The sequence below is a fragment of the Kogia breviceps genome, chromosome 6 (assembly GCF_026419965.1).
Source record: "Kogia breviceps isolate mKogBre1 chromosome 6, mKogBre1 haplotype 1, whole genome shotgun sequence".
NCBI classification, from domain to species: Eukaryota; Metazoa; Chordata; class Mammalia; order Artiodactyla; family Physeteridae; genus Kogia; species Kogia breviceps.
In genome coordinates, this window is record NC_081315.1 from 35,041,816 (window position 1) to 35,067,111 (window position 25,296).

Sequence of the window (25,296 nt, forward strand, 5' to 3'; positions counted from 1 at the left end):
AGAGGAAAAGAGAGATTGCACAGGTGGACACTCACCCTGGAAGTGAGTGGGTCAAGTCACAGACTGGGCATCCCAGTCCTAGGGTCCTACAGGAAGGAGACAAGTTCCCTTGGCTGCTTGGAGAACTGCTGGGACAGATAGAAAGTCTGGAGAAGCCTATACTCCACTCGTGTGGAATGCAAGCATGCAGGCTTGCCAACAGACAGGGTGGAGAGAGGTCAGCCCTAGTGGCTGCTGCCTCACTGGGCTCCCCAGTCCAAGCCAAGCAAACACTCCTACCCCACCCAGTCCACACCACAGCTTGGCCCTGGATCTAGGGAGATTTCCCACCAACTGGGAAAAGATTCAATCTTGGGACGCAAAAGTGACCTGGGGCCTGGGGTGTTTGCAGGAGGGATGGTGGAGGCCATTGTTGGTGCTTACTAAGACAGCACCCCATAAGCAGCCCAGACTTCTGATGGCAGCACAGCTGCTTGAACTCCTGTGACCACAAGTATGCAATCCCAGATGAGCAAATGCTCCCACCCTGCCCACTTGACGCCACAACCTAGCACTAGATCTGGAGTGACCACAACAGGGGAAGAGATGTGAATGTGAACTGTGTCTGAGGTAGCCACAGATGCCTACACAAGCAGTACATCAGACCACTGTAAGCACAGGAGCCCTACTTTCTTCAGTACTCCCCTGCTTTGGGGAAAAGACCCCAGTGCCAGGAAGAGAAAAAACACACACTTAAATGGAACACACAACCAGCTCAAGCCAGATTCTCAACATTCTGCTCCAGCACCTTGGGAGCAGACTCCACCTGTGAAAGGGTAGAGATGGCCACTGAGCAGAGTGGAAGTTCCACCTCACACCCTGCACAGTCTCAGGCTTCTCCATCACCAGCCACAACCCCTACACCAAGGTGATAGCTACCAGCACACCCTAAGGAAATGTGTGACTGGCATCCACATCAAACACAGCCCTCCCACCAAAGGCACACAAGGTCTACATAAGGCTGCTTCCACATAAGAACACCACTTCAGCACCACAAGAGGGAACTGTTTCACCTATATTCACAGAGACAGAGCAAGTAAAGTGAAAAGGCAGAGAACTACTCTCAATTGAAAGAGCAAGGCAAAACCCCTGAAGAAAAATAATGAAACAGAGATAATCAGTCTACCAGACAATGAATTCAAACTGTTGATAATAAAAATGTTAACTGAAATAGGAAAGAGAATTCATCTAAGCATAGATCATTTTAACAGGGAACTAGAAAATATAAAGAAGACACAAACAAAAATAGATAATTCAATATCTGAGATAAAAAGCACTGTAGAAGCAATGAATAGAATACTAAATGACACGGAAGAATGCATAAGTAATCTAGAAAATAGAATGAAAATCACCCAATCAGAACATCAGAACAAAAGACAAATATACAAAAATAAAGTAACATATGAGATCTTTGGGATAACATAAAACATGCCAACGTTTGCATTTTAGGGGTTCCAGAATACGATAGAGAGAGAAAAGGTATCAAGATGTATTTGAAGAAATTATGGCTGAAAAATTCCCAAATCTAAAGAAGGAAACAGACATCCAGGTATAGAAAGCACAGAGGATCTGAAACAACATGAACCCAGACAGACCCAGAATAAGACATATCATAATTAATGACAAGAGTTAAAAATAAAGAGAGAATTCTAAAGGCAGCAAGAGAAAGACAAAGAATCATATACAAAAGAATCACTATAAGGCTATTATTTGATTTCTCTGCCGAAACTTTCAGGCCAGAAGGGGGGCAGCATGATCTATTCAAATTCCTGAAAGGGAAAAATTTGCAGCCTAGGATACTCTACCCAGCAAGATTGTCATTTAAAATAAGAGAGGTAAAGAACTTCTCAGACAAGCAATAACTAAAAAAATTTGGCAATAATAAACCTACCCCAAAAGAAATGTTGATGGGTCTTCTCTAAATGAAAAAGAAGTAAGAATCTATAGGAAAGGGATAATCACAGTAGAAACAGCAAATATAAAGTAAGGATTGAAGATCACTTTTTTTCCTGAAGAGCACTTAAATAAGCCAGTACATAGATTAAAAGACAAAAAAATATTGCAAAAGCAATTATAACTACAATAAACAGTAAAGGGATAAGCATGAAGATGTAAAATATAATATCAAAAACACAAAATATGAGGGAGAGGAATAAAAAATTAATATCTCTTAGAATGTGTTTAAACTTAAATGACTATTAGTTTAAAGAAAGTATATATAATTATGGGTTAACATATATGAACCCCACAATAACCACAAATCAAAAATGTACAATAGATACACAAAAATCAAAAAGATGGATCCCAAGCATACTATGAAATAAAATCATCAAACCACAACAGAAAAACAAAAAGAAGAAATGAATGGAAAAAAACTACAAAAACAACTGGAAAACAGTTTTAGAATGGCAGTAAGTCATTAATAACTATCAAAAATTCCTTTACATGTCAATGGACTAAATGCTCCAACCAAAAGACTAGGGCAGCTGACTGGATCAAAAAGAACAAGAGCCTTCAGAGTGCCTTACAAGAGACTCACTTCAGGGCAAAAGACATACACAGACTGAAAGTGAGGAGGTAGAAAAAGATATTTCATGTAAATGAAAACAACAAGAAAGCAGAGGTAGCAATATCATATCAGACAAAATAAACTTTGAAAGGCCATAATGAAAGATAAAGAAGGGCATTATAGAATAATAAAGGGAAAACAAAAAGAGGATATTACACTTGTTAACATATACACACCCAATACAGGAGCACCTAAATATATATAACAAATACTAACACAAAGGGAGGACTTGACAATAGTACTATAATAGCAGGAGACTTTAAAACCCCTCTGACATCAATGGGCCAATCATCCAGACAAATATCAATAAAGCAACAGTGGTCTTAAATGGCACAATAGACCAGTCGAATTTACTTGGTATCTATAGGACATTACTTCCAAAAAAATAAGAAATACACCTTCTTTTCCAGTGCACATGGAATGCTCTCCAATATAGATCACATACTGGGTCACAAAACAAGCATCAACAAACTTATGAGGATAGAAACTATACCAAGCATTTTTCTGACCACAGTAGCATGAAACTAGAAATCAGCTAAAGAAAGAAAATCGGGAAAAGAACAAACATATGGAGACTAAACCGTATGTTACTACCAAAAATGTGGATCAATAATGAAATCAAAGAGGAAAAAGGAAAACACCTCAAGACAAATAAAAATGGAAACACAGCTTTCCAAAATCTAGAGGTTGCAACAAAAAGCATTTCTAAGAGGGAAGTTCATAGTGATGCAGGCCTTCCTCAAAAAATAAGAAAAATCTCAAACAACCTAATCTATCAACTAAAGGAATTAGATGAAGAACAAAGAAAGCTGAAAGTTGGCAGAAGGAAGGAAATAATAATGATCAGAGAGGAAACAAATGAAATAGACATCAAAAAACAATAGAAAAATCAAACCAAGAACTAGTTTTTTGAAAAAATAAACAAAATTGATTAATCTTTAGCCAAGCCCACCAAGAAGAAAGAGAGGACCCAAAAAAACAAAAGAAGAAATAAAAGAGGAGAAATAACAACCAATTCCATAGAAATTCAAAAAATCATAACAGAATACTATGAACAATTATATGCCAATAAATTGGACAACCTAGAAGAAATGGACAAGTTTCTAGGAGCATATAGCCTGCCAAGACTGAGTCAAAAAGAAACAGACAATTTGAACAGACTGATCACTAGAAGTGAAATTGAATTTGAAACTTAAAAAGACTCCCAGGGGTCTTCCCTGGTGGCGCAGTGGTTGAGAGTCCACCTGCCGATGCAGGGGACATGGGTTCGTGCCCTGGTCCGGGAAGATCCCACATGCCGTGGAGCGACTAGGCCCATGAGCCATGGCCACTGAGCCTGCACGTCCGGAGCCTGTGCTCCACAACGGGAGAATCCACGACAGTGAGAGGCCCGCGTACCACAAAAAAAAAAAAAAAAAAGTCCCTGGAAACAAAAGTCCAGGACCAGATGGCTTCACTGGGAAATTCTACCAAACATATACAAAAGAATTTATACCTATCCTTCTCAAACTATTTCAAAAAAGTGAAGAGAAGGGAACACTCCCAAATTCATTCTACAAGACCACAATTATCCTGCTACCAAAACCAGTCAAAGACAAAAAAAGAAAATTATAGTTGGATATCCTTAATGAATATAGATGCAAAAATCCTTAAAAAAATATTAGCTAATGAAAAATATTAGCAAACTGAATCCAACAGTACATAAAAAGAATCACACACAATGATCAAGTTGGATTCATTCCAGGGTCACAAGGATGATTCAACATATGCAAATCAATCAATGTGATATACCACATTAACAAAAGGAAAGATAAAAATCACATGAATATCTCAATAGATGCACAAAAAGCAACTGATAAAATTCATCATCCATTCATGACAAAAGCTTTCATCAAAGTGGGTATAGAGGGAACATATTTCAACATAATAAAGGCCATTTATGACAAACTCACAACAAACATATTATTCAACAGTGATAAGCTGAAAACCTTATCTCAATTCAGGAACAAGACAAGGATGCCACTCTCACTGCCTCTATTTAACATAGTATGTGAAGTCCTAACCACAACAATCAGATACAAAAAAGAATTTTAAAGTATCCAAATTGGAAGGGAAGAGGCAAAACTGTCATTATTTGCAGATGACATGATACTCTATATAGAGAACACTAAAGTATCCACACAAACACTATTAGAACTAATAAATAATTTCAGAAAGGATGCAGGATACAAGATCAATACAAAGAAATCTGTTGCATTTCTATAAACTAATAATGAAATGTCAGAACAAGAAAGTAAGATAAAAATCCTGTTTAAAATCACATAAAAAATAATAAAATACCTAGGAATAGACTTAATCAAGGAGGTGAAAGACCTACAGGCTGAAAACTATAAAACACTGATGAAAAAAAATTGAAGATGATTCAAAGAAATGGAAAGATATCCTGTGCTCTTGGGTTGGAAAAATTAGTATTATTAAAACTGCCTTAAAAAAAAAAACAAAAAAACCCCTGCCTTAGTACCCAAAGCTATCCACAGATTTAGTGCAGTCCTGATCAAAATACCCAGGACATTTTTCACAGAACTAGAACAAATAATCCTAAAATTTATATGGAACCCCAAAAGACCCCAAATTGCCATAGCAGTCCTGAGGATAAAGAACAAAGCTGGAGGTATAATTCTTCCAGACTTCAGACTACAGATACAACAAAACTACAGTAATGAAAACAGTGTGGTATTGGCACAAAAACAGACACATAGATCAATGGAACAGAATAGAGAGCCTGGAAATAATCCCACACACCTATGGTCAATCAGTCTCTGAGAAAGTCAGCAAAAAAATGTAACAGAGGGCTTCCCTGGTGGCACAGTGGTTGAGAATCCACCTGTCAATGCAGGGGACACGGGTTCGTGCCCTGGTCCAGGAAGATCCCACATGCCGTGGAGCGGCTGAGCCCGTGAGTCATGGCCGCTGAGCCTGCGCATCAGAGCCTGTGCTCTGCAACGGGAGAGGCCACAACAGTGAGAGGCCCGCATACCAAAAAAAAAAAAAAAAAAATGTAACAGAAAAGAGTCTCTTCAACAGGTGGTGCTGGGAAAACTGGACAGCCACATTAAAAACAATGAGATTAGACCATTCCTTTACAACATTATACAAAAATAAACTCAAACTGGTTTAAAGATTTAAATATAAGACCTGAAACTATAAAACTCCTAGAAGGGAACATAGGCAGAACACTCTTTGACATAAATCACAGCAATATTTTCTTGGATCAGTCTCCTAAGGCAAAAGAAATAAAAGCAGCAATAAACAAATGAGACCTAATTAACATAAAACCTTTTGCACAGGAAAGGAAACCATCGGCAGAACAAAAATACAATCTACAGAATGGGAGAAAATATTTGTAAATTATCTGACTAACAAGGGGTTAATATCCAAAATACACAAACAGCTCATACAATTCATTATCAAACAACACAATCAAAGAATGGGCACAAGTCTCAAATAGACATGTTTTCCAAAGAAGATGTACAGATGGCTAACAGGCATTCAAAAATATACTCAACATTGCTGACTATTAGAGAAATGCAAATCAAAACTACAGTGAGGTATCACCTCACACCTGCCAGAATAGCTAGCATCAAAAAGTCTACGAATAACAAATGTTGGAGAGGGTGTGGAGAAAAGGGAACACTTGTACATTGTTGGTGGGAATGTAAATTGGTGCAGCCACTATGGAAAACAGTATGGAGGTTCCTCAAAAAAATGAAAATATGATCCAGCAATTTCTCTCCTGGTTATATACCTGAAAAAAATAAGAACACTAATTTGAAAAGATACATGCACCCCAATGTTCATAACAGCACTATTTACAATAGCCAAGACATGGAAGCAACCTTAGTGCCCATTAACAGATGATTGGATTAAGAAGATGTGGTATATATATAAAGTACAATGGAATATAACTCAACCATAAAAAATATGAAATACTGCCATTTGCAGCAATGTGGATGGACTTTTAGAGAATATTATGTTTAGTGAAATAAATCAAAGATAAACACCATATGATATCATATATGTGGAATATAAAAAATAATACAAATGAAGGTATATGCAAAATGGAAATAGACTCATAGACACAGAAAACAATTTTGTGGTTACCAAAAGGGAGAGGGATGGGAGAAAGGACAAATTAGGGATATGGGATTAACAGATATAAACTACTATGTAGATACACAACAAGGATATACTATATAGCATAGGGAAGTATACATAATATCTTGTAATAACCTATATGGAGTATAATCTGCAAATATACTGAATCACTATGCTGTACACCTGAAACTAACACAATATTGTAAATCAGCTATACTTCAATTAAAAGATAAATAAAATTTCAAAATTAAAAAATAATTTTTAAAAAGTTCATTGATCCCATATCACCATAACAAACATCATAATAATGAAAAAGTTAGAAATAGTGCAAGAATTACCAAAATGTGACAGACATAGAGACACAAAGCGAGCCAATGCTGTCAGGAAAATGGCGTTGATTGACCAACAGGGTTGCCACAAACCTTCAATTTGTAAAAAAATAAAAAGCAATACCCGTGAAGTATAATAAAGCAAAGCACAATAAAGTGAGATATGTCTGTATCACAAAGCTGTATTTGTAGTTGAGACACAATAAATTGAAAACTGGTCTAGCAGACAATAACAGTATTTAAAATTTCTCATTTGTTAGCATCCCAAATGTTTTTGCATCCTTGGGCACTGCATCATAGTAAAATTCAGGTGAATCAGAGGCATGGCTTTCCTTTAAAATGAAGTTTGTACGAGTGGCAGTATATAGAGCTCCTGACAAAGGTGAACGAAAGAGTAGGCCTCTTTGGGTCTGCAGCCCCGCTGGTGGTCACTTCCCTGATGTGCAAATGTAATAGTAGAATAGACATACTAGCAGACTAGATTCTTGACTTAGTAATAGCTAGCTCAGTCTCGGTTACAGGGAATCCATTATGTTGGGCCTGAAGGGGAACAGAATATGCCACCCCAAAATATATCACTTTGGCATATTACTTTAAATTAAAGTTATCCTCTCCTACAGGCCCACATGTAGCATTCATCTCTGAACCCAATCTGTTCAAACAATCTGTTCAAACATTCATCAAACCAGCACTAGAGTGACCAGGTATTTGGTGCCTCCTCTATAATGAATATTAAGTCTAACAATCCAAAATATATGGAAATGTAGTATTTCATTGATTTAACTGGCAAATCTCTAATTATTAATATGATTAGCCATCTTTGTGTGTGTGTGTGTGTGTGTGTGTGTGTGTGTATTTGTGTGTGCATCCATTCCAGGCCCTTTTTTGCATATATTGCACACTTTTTCCATTGTGCTTTTTCTACTGACTCTTGTTTGGTTTAGAGAAGGTACAAAATGTCAATTTGTCATTTGCAAAAAATGGCTGAGAGTGACTGGCACAGAAACAAGATTCATGAAAGACAGATAAACTGGTAAAAATTAATCCGAAATTCAAGGTCAGAGAAGATGAACTTTAGAGCTGGGTTGATCAATCATAATGACGACATGCAGGTTGCAAGAGTCAGGATGGAATGAAATAAAAAGGGAGGCAAACATACTGAATCAGATCACAAATACTGCAATGTAGCACAGGATGGGTAAGTAAGGCCAGGAAAGCAATTAGAAACAAGAGAGCTTTAAAAGCACAGCAGATAATCAGGAGGGCTCTGATGCAATGTATTAGCAAATAACACATATTCTAATCAGTTTACTGAAAATTCATAGAGCCTTTAGGTCTAGGGGGCTCTATCAGTCAAGGTTCAGTCAGGAAAACAGAAAATTCAGTAATTCTCTCTACAGCTGATCATGTTCATTCTTCTGTTCGTCCATTCATTTCCATTTATTTCATATAATCAATGAATGTATTTCTGATTTCTAGAATTTCTAAATGGTTCTTTATATATTCAACCTTCCCACCCCAACCCATTCTTAACTGCTTTCATCTCTGAACAGTCGAAACATCCTTTTTTTAAAATAAGTTTTTATTGAATGTATAGTTGATTTACAATGTTTCGTTTCTGGTGTACAGCAAAGTGATTCAGTTATATGTATATATATATTCTTTTTCATATTATTTTCCATTATAGTTTATTATGAGATATTGAATATCATCCCCTGTGCCATACAGTAGGACCTTGTTGTTTATCTATTTTATATGTAATAGTTTGTATCTGCTAATCCCAAACTCCTGATTTATTCCTCCCCCCTCTTCCCCTTTGGTAACCATAAGTTTGTTTTCTATGTGAGTCTGTTTCTGTTTTGTAAATAAAATTGTATCACTTTTTAGATTCCACATATAAGTGATATCACATGACATTTGTTTTTGTCTGACTTACTTCACTTAGAATGATTATCTCTAGATCCATCCATGTTGCCGCAAATGGCATTATTTCATTCTTTTTATGGTTCAGTAATATTCCATTGTATAAATATACCACAACTTCTTTATCCATTTATCTGCCAATGGAAATTTATGTTGCTTCCTTGCCTTTGCTAAACAGTGCCGCTGTGACCAACATTGGGGTGCCTGTATCTTTTCGAATTAGAGTTTTTGTCTTTTCCAGATATATGCCCAGGATTGGGATTGTTGGATCATATGGTAGCTCTATTTTTGGTTTTTTAAGGAACCTCCATACTGTTTTCCATAGTGGCTGCACACCAGTTTACATTCCCACCAACAGTGTAGGAAGTTTCCCTTTTCTCCACACCCTCTCCAGCATCTATTATAGACTTTTTAATGATGGTCATTCTGACCAGTGTGAGGTGATACCTCATTATAGTTTTGATTTGCATTTCTCTAATAATTAGCAATGCTGGGAATCCTTTCATGTGCCTATTGGCCATCTGTATGTCTACTTTGGAGATATGTCTATTTAGGTCTTCTGCCCATTTTTTGATTGGGTTTTTTTTGTTATAAAGTTTTATGAGCTGTTTGTATATTTTGAAAATGAAGCCCTTGTCTATCACGTTAGTAAATATTTTCTCCCAGTTCATAGGTTGTCTTTTCATTTTGTTTATGGTTTTCTCTCCTGTGCAAAATCTTATAAGTTTGATTGGTCTCATTTATTTTTGCTTTCATTTCTATTGTCTTGGGAGACTGACCTAAGAAAACATTGCTAGGATTTATGTCATAGAATGTTTTGCCTGTAAGCATGCTTACTTCAAAATCTCAAAATGATTTTTTCCTCTATCTATAATCCTTGGGTGCAAATTATCCTATTTTGTATGGCTGGTTATTTCCTCATGTGGTTTTCATGAATTTATCTTCAACAGGTGTTTATTTCTGCAAACATTCCACATGTCCTGTATTGTAAAAGCATCCCTTCAGAATGGTTTTTTGATTGCCTCTGCTGCAGCCTAAGGGGCTGACCAGTTCCATTACAATTTTTTTTTTTTTTTTTAGCCTGAAGTCACTGCATTCTATAGGCAGAGTAAATTTTGATCCCTATTGTTAAAGTCTTTACCTTTTTAAAATTCCTCCCCAAGGCCACTGTTTTATGGCTCCTGTAAGCATGTATTCATGGGATTTCCTCTTATGCTAACAATTCGTGGATATCCTTTCTTGGTTTCATACTTCGCTGTGTATGTTGTTCTATGTTGTCTTTTCTCCAGTATGTATATGCAACTGAAGCAGAAGAAGTACAAAAGGCTTGAGTCATTTATGATCAGTTCCATACACAGAATGGAACTCTTAAATGTGTATGTTTGAGGATACGGCATTCCCTTTTAATTATTTTTTTAATTTTATTGTAGTCAGAGATGTCTCATATAAATACTTTAGAATTTGTTGAGATTTCATTTGTGACTTTGCATAAGGTCAATTTTGTAAAGTGTTTCATGTGTGTGCTCTTGAAAAGAATGGATATACTCTATATGTAACCATGGAATTCAATAGATGAATCTTGTTAATTTTGTTCCCAAAACAATCAAATTTCATACTAATTTTTGTTTGCTTGATCAATCAGTTTCCAAGGGTACATTAAAATCTCACAAATTTTTCTTACGTTTTAATTCTTAGTCAATTACTTCTATCCATAGAAATGTTTATCACATTTTATACTTTCCATCTTTCATCCTACTTGTTTGATATTAATAGTATTAAATCAATTTTCATTTAGTTAGTATTAGAGTGTGTGTGTGTATATAACAATTCTAGGTAATTTGTATTATTTATTTCATTTTAAATTTAAAAAAATGTAACTTTACAGTACAGAACCTGTAGACATCATCTTAACCAAGTGATCAAAGATAGTATCACCATTAATGAGACACATTAATATCATGTCTCCTGAAAATGATGTACTGAGAAGAGTACATCACTTCTGCAGTATTATTGCCAAAAATGCTTAATTTGAATTGAATCATAAGTAAATATCAAGCAAACCTAAACTGAGGGTCATCCTATAAAATAACTGGCTAATAATTTATCAAAAGTGTCAAAATTAAGAAAGACCAAAAAAAAAAAAAAAACCAAGGGACTATCCAAGATTAAAAGAGACTAAGGAGATATGACCAACTAAGTGCAACATATGAACCTGGACTGGATCCTGGTGCAGAAAAAGTTACTGAAAGAATAGAAAAACCTGAAGCTAGATCCTTACACTGTGGTTCCTACACCCTACCTACTCTCATTCCTCAGCCCCACCCCCAGAAACTTAGGGTCCTTTTTTTAAAGAAATTGTCCAGAGTGAAAAAAATTAACTAAAATCGACGTAACACATCAAAGTAAAGCCTTTCTCATTCTGCCGTGTATGGGCCCCTTACGTAATGTGTAGTAATACACACTCAGCATAAAAGTCAAAGCCAGGCAGTTAACAAATCTTTCACAAGTACAAAGAAATCTCAGTGATCTCTTTGATCAGTTGTCTCATTCTTTAATATGAACAAAGATCAGCAAACATTTAGGGATAGCTAATAAAATGGCAGATTAAGGCCAACATAAATACACACACACACACACACACACACACACACACACACAGTGAACAAATGAGAATTTTTTAAAAGTTTAACCTTATTTAGTAACCACAGATGTAGTCAAAAATATTTCACTCATGAAGAATAATATACTACAAAATGAAATGAGAAAAAAGGGAAAGCTCTTGTATATTTCACACCTCTTATGCCCTCATACCTTTTTAACCTATTTTGTTCACTAGTTTTTGCTGTACCAAGAAGCTTCTGCACAGTTATAATTTGATAGCACAGGTCTCTCACTTTCTACATTAGGGCTTCTTTGACACCACTGCATGGAACTGCTGAAGGAACTCACCTAACATTCACACATGCATAATCTAGCAGTATGTTGAATAGGAGCCCTCTCCCACCCTTCAGGTGGTCATTTGTGATTATATTCTACATGGCTTTTTACTGGGTCCCAGTGGGCTTAAGTTCCAGTTGCTCACAGTGATGATTAGCTTGGTAATATACTTGTACAAACTTTTCCTCCCTTCCTGTTTCACCCTTCCTTGTCCCTTACTCCTGCATCCTAGGAATTCTCAAAATAAACTATTACTTTGTGATCTTTATCTCAGGCTCTGTTTTCTGAAAATAGACTGAGACAGTTTATACAAGAACTGGCTCTAAAAAGCAGACCTGCACGATGAAACTTGGAAATTGGCTAATTCACTAATAACTGGCAACAACAATCTCACTGCTGATGACATGTGCAACAGTGATAGCTCCTAGCATTTGATAAAATCACAATTTATAAGATTCACACAACAGGGGAGCAAGAATTGGGGTGAAGTTCATGGGGAAGATAAAGTATTGACTTATGGACAGTACGGGGACAATGGTAATTATACAGTTTAGAGTGAAATGGATTTTTTAACCGTGTTAGAAACCTTGTAAAAAGTAAATGACAAGCTAAGTTTAAGTAAATATCAAATCAAAATACACTGTGAAAGTCAGAAGTTCTCCTTGGCAGTGTTTAGAAACTCTTTCTTCTGCAACAGCAGCAAAACAGGCTTAGAATTTAATTGCAAAGAGAGCAGAGATAAAACAGAGACTCAACTCACAATGTGAAGAGTTTTCCTATACCAAAGTCAGGGCCTAGATAGAAAAAGAATGGGACTCTTGAGAACTGGGGTGGGGGAGCGAGCCTGAAAATGCTCAATCCCCAGATTCTTTTGGGTTCTGCTTCTGGGGGTAGGGTAGTGAAGACAGTTCAATCAGGGGTTACAGTAAAGTTATCACTGAACTTAAAGCTATGACTATCACATTTTGGACTCCTCATATCAGTGACACAGTGGGCAAAGAAAATAGTAACTATTAGTGGGGACAACTGACCCTGATTCTAGTCAGGAGATAGGATCACAGTTCCATGATAGGGAAGGAAGGGATTTATCAGAAACTCTGGATGCAGAGGGGTACCTAAAGTTTAGAGGAATGGAACTCATTTGTTCACTGTGTTTATTCTGGTGTGTGTGTGTTTAGTTAACTAATATGTTTAGTTAACTAATTTAGTTAACTACTGATAACTCTAAGAGTGTACTTGCAGCAACCATGACCCAACAAGGGTAAGGTAGTTTGAGGATGAAAGCTCATGTCATCCCATCAGACTAGCAATTTAGAGCACCCTAACTGCTGGCCCAGAGAGGGAAACATAAGAATTTGTAGTAGAGGAGGAAGATGAAGAAAAAAGTGAAACTTTCTCTAAACAAAAAGATAGTGGTCGCAGTGCCTCAGTGGAGGAATTGAAATTAAAATGTTCAATTTTTAATTGAAATTTAAAATGTTCAATTTTTAATTGAAATTTAAAATTTCAATTTTTTTTTTTTTTTTTTTTTTTTTTGCGGTATGCGGGCCTCTCACTGTTGTGGCCTCTCCCGTTGTGGAGCACAGGCTCCGGACGCGCAGGCCCAGCGGCCATGGCTCATGGGCTCAGTTGCTCCGCGGCATGTGGGATCTTCCCGGACCAGGGCACGAACCCGTGTCTCCTGCATCGGCAGGCGGATTCTCAACCACTGCGCCACCAGGGAAGCCCTAAAATTTCAATTTTTAATTGAAATTTGGCTGGTTTGAAAAGAGGCAAAAAATTGTATGAGGGTTGGATAAATGAATTAAATACACATTTTCTAAACTTGATAAACCTAGAAACAGCTACATAGTATTTAGCGATATGATAACCATGAGAAGAAACCAAAACTTAAGTAAAGTAGGATGATGGTCAGGAGATACTTCTTTTATAATATAAACCCGTGTACACTATTTGATCTACTTAACCACATATATGAATTCTTCGGTTTTTGCTAAGCTTTTTTTTCCTTTCCCAAATGAAGTACTATCATGAAAATCAAGAACCAGACAAGAACGTTCAGTTGTTAATCTTTAACTATTCAGTACTGTACTGGAAGTCCTGGACAATTCAATAAGGAAAATATGTAAAAGTAATAAAATTTGGAACACAGGAGGAGAATTGGACATCATTTGTAGGTAATATGGTGTGTTGAGAAAAATCACACAATTGAAAAATTATCAACAGTTACGACAAGTTCTGTAAGATGGCCAAAAATAAGACTAATATTTAAAAAAAAAAGTAGACTTCCTAAGTTCAGAAAAAAAATCAAATATAAAATATTGTAGAATTTACCACAATAGCAACAGAAAGCTTAAATAAAAATAATCCTAACAAGAAATATGTAATACATATTGGAAGAAAAATATCAAGATCTATTTAAGAATATGAAAAAACTGCAAAGAACTACCGTGTACCCAGACGGGTAACCTCAGCAGTTAAATTATTCTCTCCAAATTGTTGTATGACATCAATGCATTTATTTCAAAATCCTGAAAATATTTTTAAAAGGCCCAGAAATGTTACACTGTTACTATGGAATATTAAATGCACAAAAATAAGAAAAAACTTGAAAGTGACCAATACACACTAGAGTGGATGATAGTTATTAAAACACTGTGGCCCTGCTGCAAGCAGAGAGAGATAAGTAGATCAATGAACAGTCTAGAGTCCAAAGCAGACACACATGTATGTAGAAATTCAGTGTATAATAATGGGGGCTTTGAAAATCATTCAGACATGATTACTCAATTATAAATCGTGTTGGGACAACTGGACAATGAGACCCCCCCCATGCCATATTCTCACACTCTGCAGATTGAATTAAAGATTTAAATATTTAAAAACTTCTAAATTTTAAAATACATAGAACCCTTTTCAGAAACTTGGAATGAAAACAGCATAAGCTGAAGAATCCATAAATAATTTACATATTTAACTGCATAAAAGATTTAAACTTTTATATGGAGCAAGACACCATCAACAAAATAAAAAGACAACCTATCATTAGCTGATAACACTGATAATACATATCACATTAATATTTGTATGTATATTATTAATATGTATAAAGTATAATAAAAAGGTAAACTCATATATAGAGAATAGGAAAAGGCAATTTCTAGAAAAAGAAATATAAATGTTCAACAAATTTATGAAAAGATGCTCAAATTTATAAATAATTAAGGAAATGCTAGTCAGCATAAAAATGAAATAGTGTTTTTCTCCTGTCAGACTGCAGGAATTTAAGGGTTTTATAGTTTTCAGTGCTGATAAGAGTATATAGTAAATGGGCAAGTTTCATAAACTGTTTTAAGTAAACTGTACAACTACTTGGAGAATGATTTGACAATACCTATCAAAATGTAAAATGACTAAACCATATCATTTCAAGATCCCTCCTTATCTTACAAAAAAGAGTATAAGTGTTAAGGTATATGTACGAGAATACTCAATACAGCAGTTGTAATAGCAACATTTAGGAGTTCTCTAATTGTCTAAGAGTAGGTTAATGGATAAAGACATTTTGGTACATCCATACATTAGAAAAGATGGAGCCACTGAAAAGAAAAAGGCAGTCAATATGCTCAAAGTCAGAAGTATGTTCATGATACATTGTTAAGTGGAAAAAAGCAATTTGCAGAAATATTTTCTAAAATAATTTTAAACAATGCATGCAAAGAATTACATAAATAGAAACATAGAAAAAAGTGTAGAATAAACATCAAACTGATAACATGCTATCCATGCTTCCTGGGATAATCTCCAGGGAGAGGCTGGCAGGCACTATTTTCGCCATCTTTTTTCTTTCCTCTTTTCTCGACAGGAGCCATCTTCATGCTCTCCCTCTGCCGGTGTCCCAATTTTTGTGGTTTCCATGCAGGGGACACCCCTAATCGCTTGTCTCTGAAGGCCAGAAGGGCTTACAGGGCTTGCTCCCATGGCACTGTAACAATCAGAGAGAAGTTCTTGGCAGACTACCACCCCCAGGGTGCTGCACAGACAGTAGACAGAAACACACCTCCAATCTTCCTGAGAAAGAGGCCTGTTTGTCCAGAAGCTTTGGCCTGAGGGGCAGGCTTCTGGTCTGGCACACTTCCAAAGGCATACAGAGATGCTCTCAGGGAGCTGTTAGAACTAATAAATTCAGTAAAAGTGTAGGATATCAAATTAATATACAAAAATCTGTTGCATTTCAATACTCTAACAACAAACTATCAGAATGAGAAATTAAAACAATCCATTTATAATCGCATCAAAAAGAAAATATCTAACAATAAATTTAACCAAGGTAAAAGATCTGTACACTGAACACTGTGAAACATTGATGAAAGAAATTGAAGAAGACACAAAGAAATGAGAAGATATCCCGTGATCACGGATTGGAAGAAATAATACTGTTAAAATGTCCATACTAACCATAGTGATCTACAGATTTAATGCAGTTCCTATCAAAATTCCAATGGCATTTTTCACAAAAATGTAACAAATGATCCTAAAGTTTGTATGGAACCACAGAAGACCCCCAAATAGCCAAAGCAATCTTGAGAAAAAAGAACAAAGCTGGAGGCATCACACACCCTGATTTCAAATTGTCCTACAAATCTATAGTAATCAAAACCAGTATGGTACTGGCATAAAAACATATATAGATCAATGGGACAGAATAGAGTCGAGAAATAAACAACACATATATGGTCAACTAATTTACAACAAAAGAGACAAGAATATACAATGGGAGTAGGGCAGTCTCTTCAATAAATGATGCTGGGAAAACGAGACAGCCACGTGCAAAAGAATGAAAGCGGGTGTCTTACACCATATGCAAAAGTTAACTCAAAATAGGTTAAAGACTTAAACTTAAGACCTGAAACATAAAACTCCTAGAGGAAAAAAATAGGCAGTAAGCTCCCTGACATCCGTCTTGGTGATGGTTTTTTGACTTTGATTCCAAAAGCAAAGGCAATAAAAGTAAAACAAACAAGTGAGACTACAAGCAAACTTGTTTTATTGCACTACCCTTTAATGTGCTTTACTAATACTGCATTTTTTTTTTTTAACAAATTGAAGGTTTGTGGCAACCTTGCATTGCTAGATGATGGTTACCATTGTTTAGCAATAAAGTGTTTTTTTTTGTTGTTGTTTTTTGTTTTTTTTGTGATATGCGGGCCTCTCACTGTTGTGGCCTCTCCCGTTGCGAAGCACAGGCTCCGGACACGCAGGCTCAGCGGCCATGGCTCACGGGCCCAGCCGCTCCACGGCACGCGGGATCTTCCCGGACCGGGGCACGAACCCGCGTCCCCTGCATCGGCAGGCGGGCCCCCAACCACTGCGCCACCAGGGAAGCCCAATAAAGTGTTTTTTAACTAAGGTACATACATTGTTTCTTTGGACGTATTGCTATTGCACACTTAATAGACTGTAATAAAGTGTAAACATAACTTAAATGCACCAGGAAACCAAAAAATTCATGTGACTAGTTTTACTGAGATATTTACTTTATTACAGTGGTCTGGAATTGAACCTGCAATTATCTCCATAGTATGCCTGTATATCAAACTAAAATGCCTCAGCACAGCAAAGAAAATCATTAACAAAATGAAAAGACAGCCTACCGAATGGGAGAAAATATTTGCAAATCATATATATGATAAGCTGTTAATATCCAACATATATTTTAAAAACTCATACAACTCAATAGCAAAAAAACAAAACCCAAAAAAAGTCCAATTAAAAAATGGTAGAAGATCTGAATAGCTATTTTCCAAAGAAGAGAAACAGATGGCCACCAGGTTCATGAAAATGTGCTCATGATCACTAATCATCAGGAAAATGCAAATCAAAATATCACCTCACACCTGTTAGAATGGCTATCATCAAAAAGACAAGAAATAACAAGTGTCGGTGAGGATATGAAGAAAAGGGAACCCTCCTGTACCGCTGGTGAGATTGTAAACTGGTGCAACCACTATGCAGAACAGTATGTAGGTTCCTCAAAAAACTAAAAATAGAACTACCATACAATCCAGCAATTTCACTTCTGGGTACTTACCCAAAGAAAACGAAATCACTAATTCAAGAAGATATATGCACATCCATGTTCACTGCAAATTTACAATAGCCAAGATGCAGACATAATAACCTGAGTGTCCACTGATGTCTGAATAAAGAAAGTGTGGCATACACATTATGGAATATTATTCAGCCATAAAAAAAGAATGAAATCTTGCTATTTCTGGTAACACAGATGGACCTTGAGGGCATTATGCCAAGTGAAACAAGTCAAAGACAAATACTGTACAATCTCACTTAAATATGGATGGAATCTAAAAGAAAAATTTTTAAAGTAAAAATTTTATAAAGCTCAAAAATTTTATACAGAAAATGGGTTGGTGGTTACCAAAGGTGGCGGCAGGTGGTGGTGGTGAGCAAAATGGCTGAAAGGGGTAAAAAGGTACAAACATCTCGTTACAAAATAAGCAAGTCATGGAGATGTAATTTTAACAGCATGGTGACTATAGCTAACATCATATTGCATATGCAAAAACTGCTGAGAGTAAATATTAAAAGTCCTCATCACAAGAAAAAAAATTACACGTGGTGATGGATGTTAACTAAATTTACTGTGGTGATAATTTCACAATACATAAATACCAAATCATGTTGTACACCTCCAACTAATATAATGTTACATTTCAATTATGCTTCAATTAAAGAACAAATTAAAATAAATTTAAAATTTTTAAATGTTTTAAAAAATATTTTATTTTTTTCTTTCATTCCTAATCAACATCATATCTCGACTCTTTTTGTTTTTTGAGGTACGCGGGCCTCTCACTATGTGGCCTCTCCCGTTGCGGAGAACAGGCTCCGGACACGCAGGCTCAGCGGCCATGGCTCACGGGCCCAGCCGCTCCGCAGTATGTGGGATCTTCCCAGACCGGGGCACGAACCCATGTCCCCTGCATTGGCAGGCGGACTCTCAACCACTGCGCCACCAGGGAAGCCCCATATCTCGTCTCTTTTGCCAGATTGCACCAGGAAACGTATTCCCAAACCGAGGAGAAATAAGCTCTTCCTTCCAAGACTGTGGGCTACTGAGTTAAAACAATGTGGCTCAAAGCCTGACTTTATTGCATACTAGCAATAACGTCTGAAGCGCCTACTGGAGAGAGATGATGTAAAGATTAAATGTAACATCATTAAATTTCTCCCTTCCCTTTTCTCCCTTTACCAGATTTTTACTATAAACTCCAATGTGCTCTGAGCACCTTTTCCCCACATCAGCACTTGCATCGGATGAGTTCAAGTGCAAAGCATAACGCTGTATCACTTTTTCATGAGCCGAAATGTACTTTTATCAAGATCTGTTTGTCCATATTGATCCTGAACCCTCACTCACCCTCTTCTTTACTCAGAACTATGACCTCTCCCCAATGATTTCTCCCTATTTCTGTAAATCCTTGACTGTACTTAAAAGCATCTTTTGTTCAAGGCCCAGCGAAGTAGAAAAGTTCCTCAAAGATTACAGAAATTTCTACCCTATTCTATGATGCAAGACAGAATGGGCTGTCCTATTGTTTGTTGATCTATCCTTAAACCGGTTCCCTGAAGCTGGCAAAATAGTTAAAACATTTCCACACTTCACATTCACAGAATTTAGTCCTGTGAGATGAAAAAGTTATCTATTTCAGTGACTCTCTCCGAAGAGCAGGCAAACCTTTCCCAGAAATTCTCAGAAAAACTCCCATGGCATTTCATTGGCCTAAGTATGGTAAACTGCCTAATTTTAAGCCAAGTCCTGGCAAAAGGAATGCCATGCCCTGATTCATGAGTTCCTAAAGGAATGGGATAACCCTAGCCAATCAAGTCCACTGAGGATGGGGCCAACTAATCCTGAATCACATGGGTTCTATCTAGCAGGGTGGGATACTTGAGTGATAACTGAAGAACTGTTAGGATGATAAAACAATAAATGGAGGCTATAAAAGAAATCAGTAACATTCACTATAACTATTATTTAGAATTTATTAATGAGTCAATGGATCTGTTCTCAAATTCTCTCAAGCTATATGACCTCATTGCAGTGATGAAAAACAGTGGGCTTCCCTGGTGGCGCAGTGGTTGAGAATCCGCCTGCCGATGCAGGGGACACGGGTTCGTGCCCTGGTCCGGGAAGATCCCACATGCCGCGGAGCGGCTGGGCCCGTGAGCCATGGCCGCTGAGCCTGTGCGTCCGGAGCCTGTGCTCCGCAATGGAAGAGGCCACAACAGTGAGAGGCCCGCGTACCACAAAAAAAAAAAAAAAAAAAAAAAACAGCTGCTATAGTACAGATAAAGTACGTTTCTAAAGAGGTCTGCTTACAAAGCAGTTCTTGTACAAGTTTTTCTACAACAGAATATGATTTTGAAACATGACACAAATGGAGATTTAACCTTTCCAAAATCCCAAAAGGAAGTTTATATACAGTAAATATTTTATGTGCATTTAGTTTTGAAAACAAAAATTAAAAACAAATTGAGTATTTTGAGCTTAAAATTAATCCCAATAATATTCTATCTCCATAGACTTCAGTTAAAAACTCTCAGAAGTTACAGAGGAAAAATAAGATTATCCCCATAGTAAAAGAAATACTTTTAATCTAAATAGTATGTTCCCATAAAAACCACTTACATTTCCTAATTTTGTATCAAAATTCTCATCCACTTCTGAAAACCACTACAGATGAAGTGGGTAGTAGGAATTTTTGCATTCTTATAAGCCGATTTGCCAATTGATTATTTCCAACCAAAAGTACTGAGCTCACATTCCAAAATCATTGTCCTTTGAAAACTATCTGAGGCTAACTGCAGCCTCCTGTCTTTTGCCACGTAATTTAAAAACAAAGTTCCTTTGAGTGAGTTCACTGGACGCCAAGATCTGGAACAGTTTTCTAACCTGTTATACTCTGAATATCATTTGTAGGATTGAATAGTCTTTCAGATGTCACAGACAAGTTTAGGACAGAGAAGAAACTTAAAGGGAAACACAAAGTATAAGACTTAAAAGCATGAAAAGGAGAAAAAACTTAGATGACCCATAATACAGAGGATAGAATACTATTAATTGTTTAAGTTCTAAAGATACCTATTCCTACTACAAGGAACTTGAAGTCTAAAGGTTTGGATGAATAGTGTCACATGTGCCTCAATTTTTAATATGTACATCAAATTACATTTGGAATGTTTTCTACCCAAATCAAACAAAATTTTAAAAGTTGAGATAAAATGACCCATGTGTGAACAGTCACCCTTACCTTGCGGTCAGGGAACTCTAGTATAGTCAGTGAAATGCTGGCAACAACTCATATTTCCTTATTATTATATACATCGATGCCGTAAGATCATAATTTTAGCGATATGAAAGCAGGATCTATGTCTTTCAGGTGAGTGACCAAGGCATTCTACAGCAGGATGAAAAGAGACATCCAGGAACAGAAGGAAGCTATGCCTACAATGACAAAATATTCTGAGTGAAAAATCAGACAGAGATGTTAGTTCTATGAGAGAACATGCATTTAACAGCTATCTACTTGTCCATGTCATTTGGGAACTGTCCCTCCTGATGTAATTCCAGTGGCACTGACATAATAACACCAGCTTCTCTTGCCTCCAATGCTGGCTAGTCAAAGAACACCATTTCCCTGGACACACACATTGGATCAGAGCTGGCTCCATGAAACCAGCATGGCAATTCAGGGTTCTTTTGTGGAACTGATATGGAAACTTGTTGGAAAAAAGGTCTCTCCCCTTCTGACACTGAGAACTATATGGATAATAGAAGCCTGGAGATGGTAATTGCCTTTTGGAATACTTAAGACTATGCCTGAGAATAAAGTCATCATAGAGAAAAGCAAAGCCAAAAGAGAAGTGACATACCTGAATTAAATATCCCTCCCTTGAATTTTTACTCCACCTAATAAAAACCCTGAATTTCTAAACTCTGAATAGGGACTTCCCTGGTGTCCAGTGGTTAAGATTTGGTGTTTTCACTGCGGTGGCCGGGTTCAATCCCTGGTAAGGGAACTAAGATCCCATGTTGCCAAAACAAACCAACCAACAAGAAAACAAGAAGAAAACCACGCTGAATAACTGAATTTTGACTTGAACATGCTGCTGATGTATAGATTTTTACAGTCAATATTGTAGAATACATGGCTTCTCACAATAAGGAAGGCTGTCATAAATGCCTTCAAATAGCTCATCAAAATTTCCACTTTACATTTCTATTATTTTGATTTCTTTGCATAGGAAAAAAATTATCACTCTTTCACAAGTTCCTGTCAGTTTTTTCATTCAAAAAAATCAGGAAAAAACCAGTTATTGTGAGGATTAAATCAGCTAACATTAAGGATACAGAATACGTGATAACATAGTAAGAAATCAATAAATGTTAGCTTTTTAGAATAGATTAACTGGATACTAAGCATCTTAACACCTAAAATACAAAGCACACGTTAACATGTGATTGGACACTTCTTTTAATAAGGAAGCTTGAAATATGTTTAATAGTAGAACCCAGCACCATCATTTAAAATATTATTTTTCTACTTTTTCCAAATGATGAGATGGCTTCTTCATAAACACCAAACTGGATGAAACATAGGTGGAATCTTGGTTCCATCAATTACCACCTTTATAATCTTGAGCAAATTATTAACCTCTTTGGGCCTGTCTCTGCATGTATAAAAATAGAGTGAGATGCTACATGGAGATGAAGTCAGTACATGAAAGCACAAAGTGACTTTAAATACGAAGTGCTCAACATGATGTATATTTTATTATTATGATTATTTCAGAAAGATGACTTTAATATTACCTACTTATCTCATAAAGTAACATTTTTGGTGATTCCTCTACATTTTAGAAATTCTTCAGAGTTTAAGAACTTGAAAAGAAAACCTTAGATATCAACTTGTAAAACATACTGATGAATACAAACAAAATGTCAGTGAAATGACTTACCATATATTACCAACTGGTTTAATCAAAGGCAATGCTGAAACTAGAACCCAGGTTTCCTAATACAGTTAAATGTTCTTTCGTCTCTACCACACTGCACAGATTTAAAATAAATCCTTATGCTTTATTTTTGAAATAGGTAAATATACCTACTAATTATAAGTGAATGGAAAAATATTCTAAATATCAGTGAGCATATGAAAGCAGTAAACTGATAGTTTTAAATTCAACAGTGAAGTTCCTGTGTTGAGACTAATATAAAACTGTAATCATGATCTGGTACAGAACACAATTATGACAATGTATGAAAACAAAAAAATGTGGTCAAATATTCAAATATCCCAAATATTTAAATATTCAACATAACAAAGGCCAAAACTATAGGTATAACTCAAAATAAAGTATAAAAAAAAACTCTCATAAAATGTATTTTATACAGCTTGTTACTACTGAGAGGGATTGATGATTAACTTAACTTAAAATAAGTAACTATAAGAGGGTTAAATTTTAAAAGTGTATTCTAAAAGTAAAATAGAAAATATCTAAAGTAGCTAACTTATCAAAGTTACACACAAACCAACACAAAACCTGAAAAAATGAAATCCTATAACCAGAGTAGATCCAAAAATGTTATCAGATGAATACTTAACCAAAATACTAATGAAACTCCATCGTGTACCATTAGTTCTTATATCAGAAATAGAAGCTTCTAATATAATTGACCTAGGTTAATCATTTCTGATAAAATATGCAAAAAAAGACAAATGGGGTTCCCACAATTCCTGAACACAAAGCATTCTTTTATGTCCACTAATATATAAGGAAACAAACTTGCATCCAGACAAGAAATAAATACACGACGTGTCAATCTTTACCAATTTATTTTATACAAAACAGTAGCAATGTAGAATATGGGAATTATCTTCCGCTGCCACACACGCAAGTTGTGAACATTCCAAGCCAATGTATACAGTTTGGAGGGGAAGGCTAAACAATAGCATCAACCATGCTACTGAACATAGGAATTTTTTATCTAAAAAGACTAAAAATTAGATAGCAATGTCTTCTTAATATTGCTCTCATCATTGAAGACGGAAGAAACATAAAAAGTGACTTTTTTTTAAGATTAAAAAAAAGAAGGAAAAGGAGAAACCAAGAGGCTGCTATAACACTGCCATACAGTCAAACCATCATATTTCAATATTTGCATACTTGATAGCAGCATTATTTTTACTGAACCGTGTGCACCTACATTTAGAAATACATCAAAGCAAAATATTGTGGCAGTCATCAATCAAGATCCAAAAGAAAGAAAACAAACAAAAAATAACTCTAGGATGAACATACTATATGTAGATGAACATTTATGGAGACTGAATCAATATCTACATTCTTGGACTGTTCCATTCTGCCCCAATAAAAGTCTCAACTCAAACTGTCAACTGTGTATTTTTTGGAGGATTTGAGTTTTTCCAGTTCTTATTATACTGCATGCTTGGAACAAAGAGGGTCATAATAAATCCTTCTACACCATGAACTTTAAGTAGACAGTTGAAAATAAATTTACTACTTGTAAACACACACAAAAAGAAAAATGCAAGATTCGTTTTAATCTTTAAACAATCAGTGCTTCCAAAAGCACATTATCTTCTATATCGACCTCTCTCCCCTCGGTCTCTGTCCCGATCACATAATCGCTCTCTTTCTCTTTCTCTATCACGTCCTCTATCTCGTTCTCTGTCTCTTCTGTTATCTCTAGGGCGGTCTCGCTCTCGCTCCCGATCTCTTTCACGAGGTCTACTTCTCCGACCACTGACAACAGCTTGTGTTCGACGAAGGAAATCATCCACCCTCATATCATAATCATGCTAGAAAAGGTAAGAAATGGGTAAGGTATGTCAAAAATCAAATGGAATTTATGTGTCCCTTTATTGTAGAGAAAGATCTAAAGAAATGCCCTATTCATTAATTCACACAGAATGTAATTCTAACATTGTTTAGAAAAAGGTTTTTGATGTCTAATTAGACACCTACAACAGAGGATTATTCAAATCTCATTAAAAAATCACTTCATTCAGTCAGTTTTCTATTTAACTTTGATTTCTCCATCCAATCCCTTTAGTAAGATTTATGCCAAAATAATCACCTAATGATGACCATCAACCACATGATCAATCGATACATGCTGTCAACTACACTAAATGTCATCAGTGTTTTTCTGCAGCAGGTGAGCTCTACTTATTTTTCCTCCTTTGAGTCTACAAACTAAACCAAACCAACTCTGCCCTCTAAAGGTGAAATTAA

General features: G+C 36.1%; 1 protein-coding gene across 4 annotated transcripts in view; it reads right to left on the reverse strand.

The window, feature by feature from the left end:
• Positions 1–23,856: 23,856 nt before the first annotated feature.
• Positions 23,857–25,296, reverse strand: part of YTHDC1 (YTH N6-methyladenosine RNA binding protein C1) — a 36,768-nt gene continuing 35,328 nt past the window's right edge. For all 4 annotated transcript variants that reach the window (XM_059066186.2, XM_067035713.1, XM_059066185.2 and 1 more), the window contains one exon: positions 23,857–24,860. In XM_059066186.2, coding sequence (XP_058922169.1) covers positions 24,636–24,860 — 225 coding nt within the window. In that variant the 3' untranslated portion in view covers positions 23,857–24,635. The remainder of the gene's footprint in view (positions 24,861–25,296) is intronic.